This window comes from Leucoraja erinacea, unplaced genomic scaffold (assembly GCF_028641065.1).
Source record: "Leucoraja erinacea ecotype New England unplaced genomic scaffold, Leri_hhj_1 Leri_141S, whole genome shotgun sequence".
In the NCBI taxonomy this organism is placed as follows: domain Eukaryota; kingdom Metazoa; phylum Chordata; class Chondrichthyes; order Rajiformes; family Rajidae; genus Leucoraja; species Leucoraja erinaceus.
The window spans coordinates 111,976-130,842 of record NW_026575693.1 but is presented as its reverse complement, the minus strand read 5'-3'; the positions used below and the strand labels follow the sequence as shown (position 1 = coordinate 130,842).

Here is an 18,867-nt window from a genome sequence, read left to right as displayed (position 1 = left end):
AGACAGAGACAGAGACAGAGGCGGAGACATAGGCGAGACAAATACGGAGACAGAGGCGAGACGGAGACAGAGACGGAGACAAATACGGAGACGGAGACGGAGACAGGGACGATATGAAGATAAAAGGGTGAGATAGAGGATGAAAGGGCTAGAGATGGAAGGAGACCTATGAACTCTCCAGGAAGAGTGCGACTTTTAAGAGAGAGGGTTTAGAGTGAGTCGTGGGGCAACGGCAGAGAGAGGGTGTACTGAGAGCGATATAAGGAATGCGATGGGGAGATAATGAGAGTGAGAGGAGGGAGGGGAAAGATGAGACACGTTGGCAGAGACAGAGGCACAGAAAGGGTAGGGGAGAGAGTAACAGTTCAGAGAGAGGACAGAAGTAAGGATGAAAGGAGAGAGAAACGGAGAGGTGCTGCTTCATTCCCCGTTTTATCTAGGTTTAGGACTATTGTGAAGCGGCAATGTTTCTGTTCTCTGAGTGTCGTGAGTCTTTGGGCCGTTCCGCCTCAGAAGTGATGAAGGCAGAGAATTTCATTGTCGCAGGGTAAAGTCAAACCATTCCAGGCAAGCAATAGTTACTGCGGTGGCCGAAAGTGTGGGATTGAAGTTACGGTCAGTTGAGCTGCGCTCATACTGAACGATGAAGCAGCGTGGCGGGGCCATTGAGGCGACTGTTAAACTAATTAATCAACCTTCTTCTTCGTCTTGCGTATGGCGTGCACAGCCTAAAGTTGTAGGACAACTTGGACTATTCGATCTTATTTGATTGTGCACGAGGTTGATTGCATTTGTCGAAACAGGGCAGACCACGTGAAGACAAGAAAGGGTTCAGCCGTAGACACATTACGAAGGAAGTTCCGCATAATCAGCTGAACCCAAGATCGCCTACGTCAAACTATGGCACCTTCTGCATTCCTGTTGTGACTACTAAGAGAGTAAACAAAGGGAAACTTAGACACTCTGCTAACCTAACAAATCTAATACCTATTCCCTCCAAACCAAAACCAACCATGAAGCCTATCAATAATACCATCAGGATGGGTCTGCTTAATGTTAGGTCTCTTAATAACAAATCATTTTTAGTCAACGATTTTATTACCACCTCTAAACTGGATTTTATGTTTTTAACTGAAACATGGCTAGAACAAAATAACAGTGCAACCATTCTGATCGAGACAGCTCCTCCCAACTAGAACTTTTTTGATGTATGTAGATCTGGAAGAAGAGGTGGAGGGGTTGCTGCTATATTTAAAAATATATTTCAGGGGAAACAGATATCACTTGGTGATTTTCCATCGTTCAAATACCTTTGTGCTATATTGAAATGTTCCCCCCGAGTTCTCCTATTAATTATTTACAGGCCTCCTAAATATTATGCTAATTTTTTCGATGACTTTACAGAATTATTGTCTAGCATCTCCACTGACTTTGACTGTCTAGTTATAACTGATGATTTTAATTTTCATACTGATGATTTGAATGACAAGGGTGCAAAATAACTTGTTACTATTTTAGACACATTTGAACTGTCTCAACATGTAAAAGAGGCTGCTCATTGTAAGGGGCACACTCTGGACTTGATTATCACAAAGGGTCTGAATGTTTCTGATATTTCCGTGACTGATCCTTCATTGTCTCACCACTTCTGTATTTTCTTTAATATATCTTTTATTCCCGACAAACAGACAAAATCAAATGCTGTCAAAAAACGGTATATAAATGAACATTCTAATGTACTCTTTAAAAATGCCATCTCCTTGTACCACCTCTAAACCCATGTTCTGCTGATGATCTTGTAGATAACTTTAACTCCAAAATTGTGAAAGTTATAGATGTCATTGTTACGGTTAAAACGATTTCTGGTAAGCAAAAGGCACCCTGGAGAAAAGCTGCTTTTGTAACGGCCCAGAAAAGAGAATGCTGGAAAGCTGAACGCATCTGGCGGAAAACAAAACTTCATATTCACCATGACATCTATAAAGAGAGCCTCCGTGCCTACAATTTAGACTTAAAAAGTGCTAGAGAAACATTTTTCTCCAATATCATTAACCACAACACTAATAAGGCAAAAACCCTATTTGCAACTGTTGACAGACTGACCAACCCCCCACCACAAATACCACCTGAACTCCATTCCAAGCAGAAATGCAATGAGTTTGCATTCTTTTATACTGATAAAATTGAAGGCATCAGACGTGCCATTAATATCTCCGCTTCAAACAAAAATGTTGGATCACCACCCTGTTTAGGCAAAAGTAACGTGGCAATGATGACATGCTTTAATGTCATAGACTCTAAAACTCTTGTGGAAACGGTGACACAACTAAGGCCATCCACCTGCTGCCTTGATGCCTACCAACCTCTTTTAGAATGTTTTTGACTGCCTAGCAATAGACATACTGCAAATAGTTAACAGCTCTCTTCAATCAGGCAATTTCCCAAAAGCCTTGAAAACTGCAGTTATTAAACCCCTTTAAAAAAGCAGAGCCTAGATGCCTCTATTATTAACAACTATAGACCAATATCAAACCTATCTTTCATAAGTAAAATCATTGAGAAAGTTGTCCTCCAGCAACTTAATCACTTCCTGGCCTCAACTGGCTGCTACGACAACTTCCAGTCAGGATTTCGACCTCTTCATAGCACCGAGACCGCCCTTATTAAAGTTATAAACGACATTCGTCTTAACACAGACTCTGGCAAAGTTTCAATATTAATGCTATTAGACCTCAGTGCTGCATTCGACACTGTTGATCACTCAATACTTTTGGACAGTTTGGAAAAATGGGTGGGGCTCTCAGGCACAGTCTTAAGTTGGTTCAGGTCATATCTACAAGATAGGAAATATTTTGTTTCCATTGGTGACTTTGTATCAGAACCAACCTTGTGGAGTCCCGCAATGTTCGATCTTAGGTGGAGAGTTTGGCCCCTAGAGGAAGACAGCAGGGAATAAAGGGATTTTATTCAACATCTCCATGCTCCCACTAGGGCAAATCATGCGAAATAATAATATTGACCACCACTGCTATGCCGATGACACTCAAATCTATGTAGCGCTATCACCAAATTACTATCGCCCCATAGATCTGCTGTACCAGTGCATTGAGCAAGTCAAAGACTGGATGTGCCAAAATTTCCTCTCTGTATGCACTCTCCCCCGGTCTCTCTCTCTCCCCTTCTGCCTCTCCCCTCACTCTCCGCTTTCTCTCTCCCCACTCTATCTCTCTCTCGCTCTCCCCTCCCTCCTCCCCTCCTCTCTATGCTCTCTCTCTGTCTGATCTAAAACACCACCACCAATCTAGTGCAGATGTTGATCATCATACAGCCACTGGATAAGGTGGGTGGGGAATGGTGAGTATTAGAGGGTATGGGAGGAGGGGGGGACGGGGGGGGGGAACGGCCATTTTCTTCATCTCCGCTGGGAACGGGAGGGGAGGCAAACATCGACCAGAATGAAACAGGCCCCAAATTCTCGCCCTCCTCTCCCTGCTTCACATTTTGCTTCAGATGCAGCGCTGGAACAGGCCCTTCGGCCACTGGGTCCACGCAAACCAACGAACGCTCCTTTCCACTCTAGTTTCCAGTGCGAAAACTAGACTAATATTTGATACACTCTCCCCCCCCCCTCTTCTCTCCTTTATCCCCTCGCCATCTCTCGATTTCCTCTCATTTAACGAAATAAAGTAAACTAACAAACAAAAACTAAACTTTCCCCTCTCCCCGTTTCTCGCCCCCTCGAATACACCCCATCTCACTCCTTCTCCACGTTATTATAATAAATTTACAATAATAACATAAACCGATATTTGATACACTCCCCACTCCACTTTATAATAAATTTACAATAAATTAAACTTATATAGATTACCTCTCTCTCTCCCCCTTCCAAACTTCATCTCTCGCTCTGCCCTCACGCTCTCCCTCTCTCCCCCCCCTCACCCCCTCTCTCCTCCCACTTTCCTCCATCTCTCTCTCTCTTCCCCTTCTCCCCAGTCTATCTCTCTTCTCCTCTCTCACCCTCTCTCCCACGCTCTCTCACCCCATCTCTCCACAGTCTCTCTTTGCCCTCCCTCTTCCCACTCTCTCTCTTCACCCTCTATCCCAACCCTCTCGCACTCTCTCACCCCCTCTCCCCAGTCTATCTCTCCTCCTCTCTCTTCACCCTCTCTCCCACAGTCCCCCCTCTCAATATCTCTTTCCTCTCCCCTGTCTCCGTCCGCCCTCTCTCCTCAATATCTCCCCCTCTCTCCCCTGCTCTCTCCACCCTGCCCCCCCCCTCCCTCTCCCCCTCTCTCACTCTCCCCCGCTGTCATCCTCTCTCTCCACTATCCCTCCTTTCTCTCTCGCCTATCTGTCTCTCCCTTTCTCTCTCCTCCCAATCTCTTACCCCCTCTCGCACTCCTCCTCTCTCCCCCTCTCTCCCCTATCTCTCTCTTCCCATTCTTTCCTTTCAACCGAACAGGGACACAAAGATTCTGTACTTTAAATGTCCTCCATTTCTCTTCTACATCCTTCCCAGAAAACAAAATGTCCCAATTCACTCCTTTTAAATCCTTTCGCATCTCCTCAAAGTTAGCCTTTCTCCAATCAAAAATCCCAACCCTAGGTCCAGTTCTGACCTGCTCCATTATTATATTGAAACTAATGGTATTGTGGTCACTAGACCTGAAGTGCTCCCCAGATCTTTAGAAAATAGTATACACCTTAATGTGCACTTCCAGAAAGCATGACTCCACACTTTGTGCCTCTACATTACATCTGGCACTTCTCTGCCCACTCTCCCAACCTGTCCGTGCTTCTACAGAGTTCTTGCTTTCTCTGCACTACCTGCACCTCCACATATTTTCGTATCATCTGCAAAATTTGCAACAAAGCTTTCAATACCCTCGTTCAAATCATTAATATACAACCTGAAGAGTAGCGGTCCCAGCATCGAGCCCTGCGGAACTCAACTAGTCACTGGCAACCAACATGAAAAAGCCCCCTTACTTGCCACTCTTTGTCTTCTGCCATCCAGTCATCCTGCTCTCTATTCAGGATGGAAAGGCGGGGGCGGGGTGGGATGGAAGAATGTGCAGGGAGAGTGAGGGGTGGGAAAGAATGAGGGGGAGAGGCGGGGGTGAATGTGAGAGGGAAGAGAATTGGGGGGGGAATGAGGGGAGAGGCGAGTGAGACGGAACGAGGGGGAGAGAATGAGGGGTGGATGAGGGGGAAAGAATTAGTGGGAATGAATGGTAGGAGGAGGGGGTAGCACAAAGGCAAAGCAGGAGGGGGGATTCGGCACATGGGGTGAGGAGGAGGTGAAGAGGGGGGAGCAGGAGGGAGAGTGAGATGGGGAGCAGAGGGGGGCTGTAGGGGGGATAGGAAGGGTGGTGCAGAATGGGAGGCAGCAGGAGAGGGGTGCAGGAGGAGGGTGCAGGAAGTGGGATGCAAGAGGTGGGATGCAGGAACGGGGGCAGTAGGGGGTAATAGGGGGATAGGTGCAGGATGGAGTGTGAAGGATCAGGGGCAGGGTGAAGGAGACCCCTAGTTCAGAGTAGAGTAGACGAAGGGGGAGAATACGTGAGGGTAAACGGAGAGAGAACGCAGCAGAGTAAGGTTTGGGAATGGAGGGGGAGAACAGACTGAATTCACTCCGTTCTCCCCCCATCCTGCATTATAAAGAATGGATGCGGAAGGGAAGATCACCTATTTCTGCTGAAATCATCAGCAATCCGACAGGAAATCTAGAATTGACAAGCGTTTATTGAGTTCTGCAAATATTAGTAGGCCAGACATCCACTGACTTACAATATTTATTACTGTAATAAACTATTTACATGTGATTTACTGATGATAACGCAGTAACAGACATTGCTGTGTGAATGAACAGTTTGAACAATGCTGCTGATGTCATCATCAATCCGCAGCAGGAGCAGGGGCCGCTGATGATGATGTCACATCCGGGATCCTGCAGGTCCAGCTGTAATTCCCCTGTCCCCCACTGGGGGCAGCACCGGATATCCAGCACCAGCAGCAGCGCCGCGTATCCGGGTCACGTGACAGCAGGCAGGGCCGGCTCTGACATCACCGCCCGCCCGTCCCAGGAACCGTTGGGGTTTAAACCCGGAGCGTTGGGGTTTAAAGGGGAGGGCGGCCGTTTAAAGGGGAGGGCGGGGAATCGGCCAACAATATTCCGGTCCCCAGGGCAGTGACGTTTACACCCTGAGATGTTCACACGTCCACACTCAGTCCGGGTCTGGGTTCCTGCAGCGACCTCAGTTCCTTCTCCCCGGTCGGACTGAACTTATTCTCCGCCAGCCTGAAACAGTCGAGGAATAAAGAGGAAATAAACAGATGAAACAACAGTGTCAATAACTGGGACTGGGGTTAATATTTCAACAACATTTACAGAACAAAATCACAGGTGAAGCTGATATTTTATCACATTAAACATTAACACAAACACTCACCAGATCCGCTCCAGTCTCGGGAGGGTCAGTATGAGGCGGCGGAGAGCGGGGACAGATCGGTCTGTGAGGGAGTTTTGTCCAGCCACAGCTACGTCAGTGAGGGCTTTGTACTGAGAGCGGAGACGAGATCCTCGGCTCCAGAATCTGTGAGACCGACAGCCCACAGCCTGGAGATGAGAGAGAGTGAGGGTGAGGGACACAGAGAGACAGGAGACGGTGCAAATCCCCAGTGTTTATCAGTGACACAATTACTGATCATATTAATGTTCAGTGTCAGACACCCAGTGAGTTTAAACACAATCTCTCACAGTCTGGGACTTACCCCAGTCTCTGTATTTTACAGTCCGGGTTCCTCAGAGCCGCAGACACCAGTTTCACTCCGGAATCTCCCAGGTCGTTGCTTCCCAGTCTAAACATAAACAGACAGAGTAGGAAACAAACTGATAGTGGAGGCTCTACTGCAGTTGTACAGGGTCTTGGTGAGACCACACCTGGAGTATTGCGTAAAGTTTTGGTCTCCTAATCTGAGGAAATACATTCTTGCCATAGAGGGAGTACAGAGAAGGTTCACCAGACTGATTCCTGGGATGTCAGGACTTTCATATGAAGAAAGACTGGATAGACTCGGTTTGTACTCACTAGAATTTAGAAGATTGAGGGGGGAATCTTATAGAAACCTACAAAATTCTTAAGGGGTTGGACAGGCTTGATGCAGGAAGAAGATTGTTCCCGATGCTGGGGAAGTCCAGAACAAGGGTTCACAGTTTAAGGATAAGGGGGAAATCTTTTAGGACCGAGATGAGGAAAACCTTTTTCACACAGAGAGTGGTGAATCTCTGGAATTCTCTGCCGCAGAAGGTAGTTGAGGCCAATTCATTGGCTATATTTAAGAGGGAGTTAGATGTGGCCCTTGTGGCTAAAGGGATCAGGGGGTATGGAGAGAAGACAGGTACAGGATATTGAGTTGGATGAACAGCCATGATCATATTGAATGGCGGTGCAGGCTAGAAGGGCCGAATGGCCTACTCCTGCACCTATTTTCTATGTTTCTATGTAAACCCCGAGGCCGAGATAACTTTTCCCAAACGGATATTTCTGGGAACCCCTCAGCAAATTAGTGAATAAATCACCGTGGGTATGGTGTTTGCTGACTTTCACCATTTATTCTCATTCCCCATTGACTGGATGGAATCGACCATCAGGCTATCCGGGAGCAGATTTTCTGAGAAGAACAAAATAGTGAAAAATATATATAGTTCAGTGTTAGCATCAAACAGACAGTTACCCCAGATGCTGACACTTGTGCAGAGCCGGTCCCAGCCGCTGGAGACCTTCACACTGAATGCGGCAATTCCACAGATCGAGGTGTTTGATTGTATCACAGGGCCTGATGACATCAGACAGGACAGCACAGTCAATCGGGGTCAGTCCCAGTTCACTGAATGAAAGTGTTTCCACAGATCCCAGTGTCTGCTGAGCCAGTGCAGGATTCTGAGACTCAAACAGGTAGTGCATCGTGTTCAGGAGGCTCCGATTACCAGCTTCACTCCCTGTGTTTTCTGCATGGCGTTTAACTTCCTCCTTCACCCAGTCAATCACTCGGCAGGTTGCTTGATTAGGAAATGGACCCAGAAACTCCTCCAGGACCTGAGCTGACTGTGGGGAGGAGAGACCAGCGACAAAACGGAGAAATACTTCAAATCGCCCGTCTGTCATGCTGTGGGCTTCAGACAGGAATTTCAGGATATTCACTTGATCTACAGTCATGAATTGTGTGAGTGCGGCTACAAACTCTTGGATGGTGAGGTGCGGGAAGGTGTACACCACACTCTGGGCTGAATCCTCTCTCTCCAAAAGTTCCATCAGGAACCCGGACAGGAACTGGGAAGGCTGCAGATTGTATTTGATCAAATCTCCATCTGTGAACACAATGTTCTTATTGGACACTCCAGTGAAGGCCATCTGACCAACCCTCAGTAACACCTCACGGAGGTTCTCAATCTCACGGCCGTGGTTTTTCAGGATGTTGTAAATAAAGTAGCAATATAGTTGTGTGATGGTCTTGGGAACTTGCTGCGGGTCCTGGTGTGTTTGTGTGAAGAAGGGGCCCAGTGTCAGGACAAGGATCCAGCAGTAGGAGGGGTTGTAGCTCATGGTGTACAGGATCTCGTTCTCCTTCACATGTTTGAAAACAGCTGCTGCCACCGACTGATCTTGAAAATACCTGGTGAAATATTCCTTCCGTTCCTCACCAACAAATCCCAGGATTTCAGCTGAGACACTGATCTCTGCCTTTTCCAATAAATGTAACGCAGTGGGGCGGGTGGTCACTAGCACTGAACACCCTGGGAGCAGCTTGTGCTGGATTAAACAGTACACAATGTCAGACACTTCACACCACCACTCGGGATCTGGGCACTGGTGCTGAGGTTCTGTGTCTCTCCGACTGTCAGCAAAATCGATTCTGCCCTTGAATTCATCCAAACCATCGAATATAAACAGCAATCCCTCTGGGTTCTTCCAGACCTCTCCTAGGATATTCTTAAAGTATGGATACTGATCCAGAATCAGTTCCTTCAGGGTTACTCTGCAGTTAATAGTGTTCAAATCCCGGAATTTAAAACTGAAGACAAACTGGAAGTGTTGGTATATTTTCCCCGTGGCCCAGTCATGAACAATCTTTTGCACCAATGTTGTTTTTCCAATCCCCGCAACTCCGGCCACTGATGCTGAATTCCCAGATCGGGATTTCCTCCGGGAAAAGCTGCTTTGGAACAATTGATCAGTCCTGATTTTTTCCAGTTCTCTCCGGAGACATTTCTCTCTCCACACTTCATGGTCCCGACCTCTTGCCAGCAGCTCATGTTCCACCAGTGTCCGATCTCGAACAGTGGAGATGATTGTGAGCTCAGCGTATCGATCAAGCAACTGGAAAACCTTAACCTTCTCGTTCATCAGGATGGTGTTCACACTCAGTGTTTCACTCTGTGCTCGCAGATTCTCCTTGTGTTTCTGTTGAACATCTTGCATGGGAACAGGCAGATAATGGACACAATGTTAGATGGCTCAACTCAAAACTCAACATTCATGATTACAAGAATGAGTTCTTCAGTGCCGTGAGCCACGGCTGAGAAAATCACCAGCCAAGCAGATTGTGATATTAACTGTGAGCCCGTTCCCCAGTTCACTGGTCCCTCCTTGTCCTGCAGTTGATTCTCCCATGACAAACACAGCTTGCATTTCTTTTGGGTTTGAACAGACTTTGGAAAAAGCCAGTGTTGATCTGCTGGGCACAGACAGGGTAAAGGGCATTGGGTGTTCTGTCAGCGGCACATCTGGAGGGAAATACCCACCAGCTCAGGCAGCACATGTGGGGAGGGGGGATATCAACGTGGGAGGAAGGCGGTGGGCAGGGAGGAGGAGCAGAAGGGGAGGGAAGGAGAAAGAGACAGAAGGGGATGGGGAGAGGGAATGGGTGCAGGGGTGGAAGGGCGAGAGTGAGGGGTGTATTGGAGGGGGAATGGGACTTGGAGGGGCGAGGCAAAGAGAGGGAAGGGGGAAGGGATTGGGAGTTGGGGAACGGGAGAGAGAGCGAGTGGGAGAAGGAGGGGGAGGTGGAAGGGGAAAGGTGATGCTGATCATTGAAACGTATTGCGATCAATGTTGAGTCCAGAAGGCTGTCACGCATTGCACTGGGAGATGAGGTGTTATTCTGTGATTCGCGCACAGTTTGTGTGGTGGACCAAAGACAGAGGGGGCAGAGTGGGACTGGAATCACCAGAAGTGACAGTCAATTGTTCAGAGTCATCGGTGAAAACTGCAAGTAGCTTTCAACTAGAAAAACATTTTGTTTCCCTGCATGGCTGGAAGCAAAGTGAGGAAAGGACAGGTGTTCATGAGGAAGTGACATTAGAAATTAAATGGCTGCTGGACATGAAGGAGCAGGAGCAGTCATGAAGGAAGCAATGCATTCGGCATACGGGTGGAGGTAGGATGTTGTATCTAGAGGTGGGTCAACAATTGTGAAACATCATCAATTGAGCAAGAAGGATCGTGGGGGTAGACAGTGAAGACCAGGGAAACGCTGTTCTTGCCCAGTCCAGAAGCAGAGGAGTGGAAAACAGATCAGATCCAGTCACTCTATAACAAACCCGTAAATCGGGCGAGGAGAATACACTTCCCAATAAAAACAATGCTGCGGACGTCTGATAAGATGGGGCATCTGATGGAAGGGATGCTCCACCACGACAGGCTCCAGGAGGAGTTTCATACCCAAAAGGGCCGTGGCAGCAGCTTCAGGTAAGGGATGTACAGAGAAAATCAGCTCCAGGAACAGGAGCTTTATATCCACGTGTCCACTTGGGGGACCACGGCAGCAAAACCTGTAAACGAGCTGCATTATGTCTCCCTCATGAAAGAGGTTGAGCCTTCCAGGGCAGAGTTATTCTGTCACTGACGTTAGAGGTATTGAAAGACATACCCCAAAGCATAAAGCCAAGTAAGGCTGTTGAGCACAGCTCCAGTAGGATATGCTCCAGTAAGGGAGCTTTGTATTCGAAGGTCTCTTCAGGAAACTCGGGTTGCAGCACGTGGTCAGGCTGTCCAAAAATCCGCTCTCTATGAAAGAGATCACCAGTGGTCAGTATAACCAACTGCGAAGGTGGGAAATACCCGGAAGGGGCTAGAGTTCCCATCATGCTATAAATGACGGGAATAAAAACGCTTAAGATGTGACATTAAAATAAGCCGCTGAACATTCTCCTAAGGCAAAATCCTATTGAACGTAAAAATGTTGTCGGACCAATTGAGGTACCATTAAAGAGCAATTTCACCACATTTGGAAAGCGGAGAAATCATTGGACAAAGTCAGCATGGATTTACGAAAGGTAAATCATGTCTGACGAATCTCATAGAATTTTTCGAGGATGTGACTAGTAGAGTGGATAGGGGAGAACCAGTGGATGTGGTTTATCTGGACTTTCAGAAGGCTTTCGCCAAGGTCCCACACAAGAACTTAGTATACACACTTAAAGCACATTAGAAATTGGGGGTACAGTATTGATGTGCATAGAGAACTGACTGACAAACAGGAAGCAAAGAGTAGGAGTAAACGGGTCCTTTTCAGAATGGCTGGCAGTGACCAGTGGGGTACCGCAAGGCTCAGTGCTGGGACCCCAGCTATTTACAATATATATTTATGATTTGGACGAGGGAATTGAATGCAACATCTCCAAGTTTGCGGATGACACTAAGCCGGGAAGCAGTGTTAGCGGTGAGGAGGATGCTAGGAGGCTGCAATGTGACTTGGAGAGGCTGGGTGAGTGGGCAAATGCATGGCAGATGCAGTATAATGTGGATAAATGTGAGGTTATCCACTTTGGTGGCAAAAACAGGAAAGCAGACTTTTATCTAAATGGTGGCCGATTAGGAAAAGGGGGAGATGCAACGAGACCTGGGTGTCATGGTACACCAGTCATTGAAGGTAGGCATGCAGGTACAGCAGGCAGTGAAGAAAGCGAATGATATGTTAGCATTCAGAGCAAAAGGATTTGAGTATAGGAGCAGGGTGGTTCTACTGCAGTTGTACAGGGTCTTGTTGGGACCACACCTGGGGTATTGCGTACAGCTTTGGTCTCCAAATCTGAGGGAGGGCATTATTGCCATAGAGGGAGTGCAGAGGAGGTTCACCGGATTGATTCCTGGGATGTCAGGACTTTCATATGAAGAAAGACTGGATAGACTTGGCTTGTACTCGCTAGAATTTAGGAGATTGAGAGGGGATCTTATAGAAACTTACAAAATTCTTAAGGGGTTGGACAGGCTAGATGCAGGAAGATTGTTCCCGATGTTGGGGAAGTCCAGGACAAGGGCTCACAGCTTAAGGATAGAGGGGATATACTTTAGGACCGAGATGAGAAAAACATTTTTCACACAGAGAGTGGTGAATCTCTGAAACTCTCTGCCACAGAAGGTAGTTGATTGGCTATTTTTAAGAGGGAGTTAGATGTGGCCCTTGTGATTAAAAGGATCAGGGGGTATGGAGAGAAGGCAGGTACGGGATACCGAATTGGATGCTCAACCATGAACATATTGAATGGCGGTGCAGGCTCGAAAGGCCGAATGGCCTACTGCTGCACCTATTTTCTATGTTTCTATGACCTCTCACCAGCTCCAAGAATCAATAATGGCAGAAACACCTGTAAATTGTGCCTCACTCGGAATGCTCACCATGACCCAGGCTATCTGGAGGCAAATGGGTGCAACCATGCGATTGCAGAAACTAAGGCTGCAGAAAAAAATCGGATCAGGCATAACGGCATTTTGGGCGGTAAATCGAAGGGGCACCACTATCGGCCACACAGCGGGATACATTGGGCCGGGTGTGTAATGCCCACCGAGATTAACTGCATGAGAAAGAACGCCATCAGACCGACGTTAAATCCGAAGTTGCAGCTCTGAGCAGATCGTCAAACATACAGCCACCAAATTTGTTGTTTGGAGAAGACCTGTCTAAGCAAGGCAAGGACTTAGATGAAGAGGCGAAGAAGGTCTGCCTTATCAAGCATATCCGACTAGCAGGATGCCGCCTCTTCGACCATACCCCTTCAGACGGTATGGGGCGAGGCAAGGACCAAGCCGGGCTCTCCCATCACTACGCCGTTGGCGTGCACCAGTGCATACACCCACTAAAATTCGGAGGCAAAAGAACCCAGCAACCATAGAGGTACGAGCAGATGGACTTGTCCAGGACATATCCCCTATAGATCAGTCACCAGTGGGGGGTAGATTGCAATTGTTTTACAATGAATGGTGCTGCATAACATCAGATCCGTTTATACTGGACAGCATTCAGGGGTTTCGAATTGAGTTTATTCTTGAATAACATCCACCCACTCAACATACACCAAGTCGGAAATTGGTGTTTCAAAACCAGAAACTTTACAGGCAAATTATGAAATTGAAACATTATTCACAAAAGGTGTAATTGAAAAGACGGTTTATCAGCCTCTGCAGTTTGTGTCTAATATATTTCCCAAGCAAAAGAAGGATGGTGGGTGTCGAGGCATTCTTGATCTAACCGGACTGAATTCCTATGTCCAGTATAAGCATTTTAAAATTGAAACATTCGGTACTGCTAAGCTATTGGTTTCCAAAGGATGCTATAACGGCAAGTATAGATCTGAATTAGTATTCTAGTAATGCATAGTATTCAGTACCAACGTTCTGTCGGACTGCCCTATGCAGCTATGCTTCCCGCTTTGCCGGGAATAAGAATACATGCGTTTTACGGTTGTTCTTAACATAAAATTTGCTGGTTTAGCCTGTGCATCGGCATGATAAATCAATTATTCACTCATAGATTCTGAGTGGACCGTTGCTGCTACTCTGACTGTTAGTCCAATTCATGGCTGCGTTCGCTGCAAATGCAGAGATGGCACCAAGAAAGGAAAGCATTACATTTCCTCTTCAGGAAAGGGGAAGTGTTGTTTAAATACTTAAGTCACATCTAATATGGCACAGATAACTGGCAACTTGGAGTTCAAGAAGGAACTGCAGATGCTGGAAGATCGAAGGTACACAAAAATGCTGGAGAAACTCAGCGGGTGCAGCGGCATCTATGGAGCGAAGGAAATAGGTGACGTTTCGGGCCGAAACCCTTCTTCAAACTGATGGGGGGTGGGGGGTCGGAGAAGATAGGAAAAAGGGAGGAGGAGGAGCCCGAGGGCGGGGGATGGGAGGAGACAGCTCGAGGGTTAAGGAAGGGGAGGAGACCACAAGGGCTAGCAAAACTGGGATAATTCAACGTTCATGCCATCCGGACACAAGCAACCCAGGTGGAATATGAGGTGCTGTTCCTACAATTTCCGGTGTTGTTCACTCTGGCAATGGAAGAGATTCAGGACAGAGAGGTCGGATTGGGAATGGGAGGGGGACTTGAAGTGCTGAGCCACCGGGAGTTCAGGTTGGTTATTGCGGACTGAGCGGAGGTGTTCGGCGAAACGATCGCCCAACCTTCTAGAGCTTAGTTTCCCCGATGTAAATCAGCTGACATCTAGAGCAGTGGATGCAGTAGATGAGGTTGGAGGAGATACAGGTGAACCTTTGTCATACCTGGAACAACTGATTGCGTCGTCGAATGGAGTCGAGAGGGAGGTGAAGGTGGAGGAAATGGCGGAGGATTATTTGTTGTATTTGCCGGCTGGTGGGGTGAAAGGTGAGGACTATTGGGATTCTGCCCTTGTGGTATCGAGTCTGGGTAAGGGTGTGGTTGTACAGTTGTAGGGCAGGGGGATGACAGAGGGTGTGCAGTTAGAGAGGAGGTTGTGAAACTATCTCCGTAGACAGGAGGAAAACTTCTTCGCAGTGGAGTAGACAAAGTGTTCAAGATGTGGTATCGAGTCTGGGTAAGGATGTTGTGGTATCGAGTAGAGTCAGGGCAGAGTCCCCCTAGTCCTCACCTTTCACCCCACCAGCCGGCAAATACAACAAACAATCCTCCGCCATTTCCGCCACCTCCAACGTGACCCCACCACTCGCCACATCTTCCCATCTCCCCCCATGTCTGCCTTCCGCAAAGACCGCTCCCTCCGCAACTCCCTTGTCAATTCTTCCCTTCCCTCCCGTACCACCCCCTCCCTGGGCACTTTCCGTTGCAACCGCAAGAAATGCAACACCTGTCCCTTCACCTCCCCCCTCGACTCCATTCAAGGACCCAAGCAGTCGTTCCAGGTGCGACAAAGGTTCACCTGTATCTCCTCCAAACTCATCTACTGCATCCGCTGCTCTAGATGTCAGCTGATTTACATCGGGGAGACTAAGCGGAGGTTGGGCGATCGTTTCGCCGAACACCTCCGCTCAGTCCACAATAAGCTACCTGAACCCCCGGTGGTTCAGCACTTCAAGTCCCCCTCCCCCTCCCATTCCCAATCCGACCTCTCTGTCCTGGGTCTCCTCCATTGCCAGAGTGAGCAACATCGGAAATTGGAGGAACAGCACCTCATATTCTGCCTGGGTAGCTTCCGTCCTGATGGCATGAACGTTGAATTCTCCCAATTTTGCTAGCCCTTGCTGTCTCCTCCCCTTCCTTAACCCTCAAGCTGTCTCCTCCCATCCCCCCCGCCTTCAGGCTCCTCCTCCTCCCTTTTTCCTTCCTTCTCCCTCCCCACCACCATCAGTCTGAAGAAGGGTTTCAGCCCGAAACGTCGCCTATTTCCTTCGCTCCATAGATGCTGCTGCATCCGCTGAGTTTCTCGAGCATTTTTGTGTACCTACTGACAACTTGGAGTTCGTTTCAAATGTGTCTGTCAAAATTAAGTTATAGGACCATTAACTGTGCCCAACCGGCTTTCCCATCTTATTTACTGCAGCAATAGGGACCCACTCTGGCGTGTTTCACCCCCTAATATCGAGTTATAAAGTATATTTTTCACATAAGCTCTCCCAGGACAAGCACAGGGCAGTAGGGCATATTGATGTGGTATTAACACTATTTTCACCAGGGGGCCCCAGCTACATAGTTAGTTAGCTCGGCTCTCATAAGGTAGTTATCCTCAAGGCGCTGGTCAGCCAACGGGTTCAGTCACTACATATTGTGATGGGATAGGATGATTACATCTGCAAATAATATTATGTTTTAATGTTTGTTTAAGCAGAGTAGACATGAAATCTCGATTATTTTCAATGACATACCTCATGAACCTTCGGTCATAGTCACACATATATAACAATACGTCAAGTTCACTAGAGCTTAGAGGTTCGGAACTAGCAATGTTGATAATCACAAAAAACTTTAAAAAGGGTATTGGGTTGGACCATTCCCAGGAGATTGAAACAGTGTTTGGCTCATACAGGAGTAGATACTGATATATTTTCGAGTCTCACTCCACCAGGGCTGCTAAAATATCAGCAGCAAGGGTTATGACAAATTCATAATAACTCATGGCCAGACATGGGGTATTTGCCAACTCCACTTAAGTTTAGTGGTTAGTTACTCTCAAATGAGAGGAGTTACTATTACTTATTCATTATGAATGTTCCCCTTTTCTGACAATGAAGCAGCCATGGTTGTGGAGACTCGTTTCTCATGGCATGAAATCACATGGCTTTGAAATCTTCACGGAATCATTCACGTGACTCCGAAGTAAAATAGTAAGATTAAACGAGAACTTACCAGTTTGAAGTTTGATCTTTATTTTATAAGGAGTTATGGTGAGTGATTACGTGCCCTCCGCTCCCGGCCCTCAAAATCGCAAAGATCATCTGGTGCCTTTAGTCTTCTCCAAGTCTTACTAAGTTACTTTGACTGCTGTTATCTGTTATTTCACACCGCTGCTTTGAAGATTGATATGCATACGGACTGGCGGGGCTTCTTCACGTAATCGCTCACCGTAACTCCTCATAAAATAAAGGTCAAACTTCAAACAGGTAAGTTCTCGTTTAATCTTGCTATTAAACATGAATGTATTGACGAAGGAGCAATCCATAGTAAATTCCCGTGTCAGTCCCAACAATTCTTCAACCTTTGATCTTCTGATTTCCGATTCTGCAAAGCTCTGAACAGTTTCAGTATTACATCAATTCTGACGTAATTGGTGTGAATTGTACATTACAACACTCACCTTCCATATAAGAGGGCAGTTCAGATAAACCTCTAATGATGTTCATGTATTCTTGTGGATCAGGACCTGTTCAAATCAAGGAGCATTCATTAACCCAGACTTGAATAACATTGTTAACTCCAGTTTTTCAATGTGATATTCAGTTCAGTGTGTTGATTTACCGTACCGAGCTCCTGGATTTCTTTCAGTATTTTGTTCAGCTTTGGTAATTCATTCTGCATTTTCACAAAGGATTCCCACATCACCCGCCGGGGCCGGTTACCCTTCTCCATCACCAGACTGAGGAAGAGTATGGAACTGTCTCTGCGGTTCCCCTTTACCACCAGCTCAGCGACACTCTGTGAAGAACAACAATGAATATATGGAGAAGTGAATGAGACGATGCTAATGGGGAGGGAATTAGCTGTTCAGTGATGGAATATTTCGGTAGTTTTTAGCATTATGACAGGCATTGATTTGCCTCTACATACACCCATGAAACTGTGCTGACAAACTGTGTACTCCCAGAGGCCTGACAGTGTGAAACTTGCTTCACACCTGGCAGTGTCCGAGAACACAGCAGAGTACAGCAGACCCTCTCAGACTGATAGGTGAGGAGGGCGGGAAGAAGAAAGGAAGAGGCGGAGACAGTGGGCTGTCGGAGAGCTGGGAAGCGGAGGGGAAGGAGGGAGAAAGCAAGGACTACCTGAAATTGGAGAAGTCAATGTTCATACCGCTGGGGCGTAAACTACCCAAGCAAAATATGATGCGCAGCTCCTCCAATTTATGGTGGGGCTCACTCTGGCCATGGAGGAGGCCCAGGACAGAAAGGTCGGATTAGGAATGGGAGGGGGAGTTAAAGTGCTGAGCCACCGGGAGATCAGGTTGATTATTGCAAACTGGGCGGAGTTGTTGGGCGAAGCGATCTCCAAGACTACGGTTGGTCTCACAGATGTAGAGCAGCTGACACCTAGAGCAGCAGGTGCAATAGATGTGGTTGGACGAGGTGCAGGTGAACCTCTCCTGCACCTGCAAAGATTCTAGATTCAAGAGAGTTTATTGTCATGCGTCCCAGATAGGACGATGAAATTCTTGCTATGCTTCAGCACAACAGAAAAAAAGTAGGCATAAATAAATACAGCACAGAACTGATCCGTTTGACCATATACCAATTAATATATAGATACACACATAAATAACAGATAAAGTGCAATGGGCTATTAATGATCAGAGTTTTGTTTGAGTTAAGTTTAATAGCCCCGATGGCTGTGGGGGTGATCTATTCCTGAACCTGAATGTTGCAGATTTCAGGCTCCTGTACCTTCTACCTGAAGGCAGCGGGGAGACGAGTGAGTGGCCAGGATGGTGTGGGTCCTTGATGATGCTGGCAGTAGTTTTGGGGCAGCGACTGCGATAGATCCCCACACTGGTAGGGATGTCAGAGCCAACGATGGACTGGGCAGTGCTTACAACTTTTTGCAGTCTTTTCCGCTCCTGGTTGCAAGGGAAAGTGCCGGGAGAGGGGGTAGTTTAGGTGGGAAGGGTCAAATTGACCAGGGAGTTACGGTGGGGGCGGTCTCTGCGGAAAGCCGAAAAGGGAGGAGATGGGAAGATGTGGCCAGTGGTGGGAACCCGTTGGAGGTGGCGAAAATGTCGGAGGCTTATTTGTTGTACGTGACGGCTGGTAGGGTGGAAAATGAGGAAAAGGGGGACTCTGTCCTTGTTACGAGTGGAGGAGATGGTGAGTGAGAGCAGAGCTACAGGAGATAGACAGACTAGTCCATATATAGAGATGACTAATTTTAGAATTAAAG

The 18,867-nt window shown here is 47.3% G+C and overlaps 1 protein-coding gene across 1 annotated transcript in view; it reads right to left on the bottom strand.

The window, feature by feature from the left end:
• Positions 1-18,867, bottom strand: part of LOC129715807 (NACHT, LRR and PYD domains-containing protein 3-like) — a 49,123-nt gene that overhangs the window by 11,122 nt on the left and 19,134 nt on the right. The window contains exons 4-8 of the mRNA XM_055665674.1: positions 17,241-17,412; positions 17,075-17,140; positions 7,741-9,478; positions 6,778-6,864; positions 6,456-6,622 (exon numbers count right to left, since the gene is read on the bottom strand). Of these exons, the coding sequence (XP_055521649.1) occupies positions 6,544-6,622; positions 6,778-6,864; positions 7,741-9,478; positions 17,075-17,140; positions 17,241-17,412 (2,142 nt within the window). The 3' untranslated portion in view covers positions 6,456-6,543. The remainder of the gene's footprint in view (positions 1-6,455; positions 6,623-6,777; positions 6,865-7,740; positions 9,479-17,074; positions 17,141-17,240; positions 17,413-18,867) is intronic.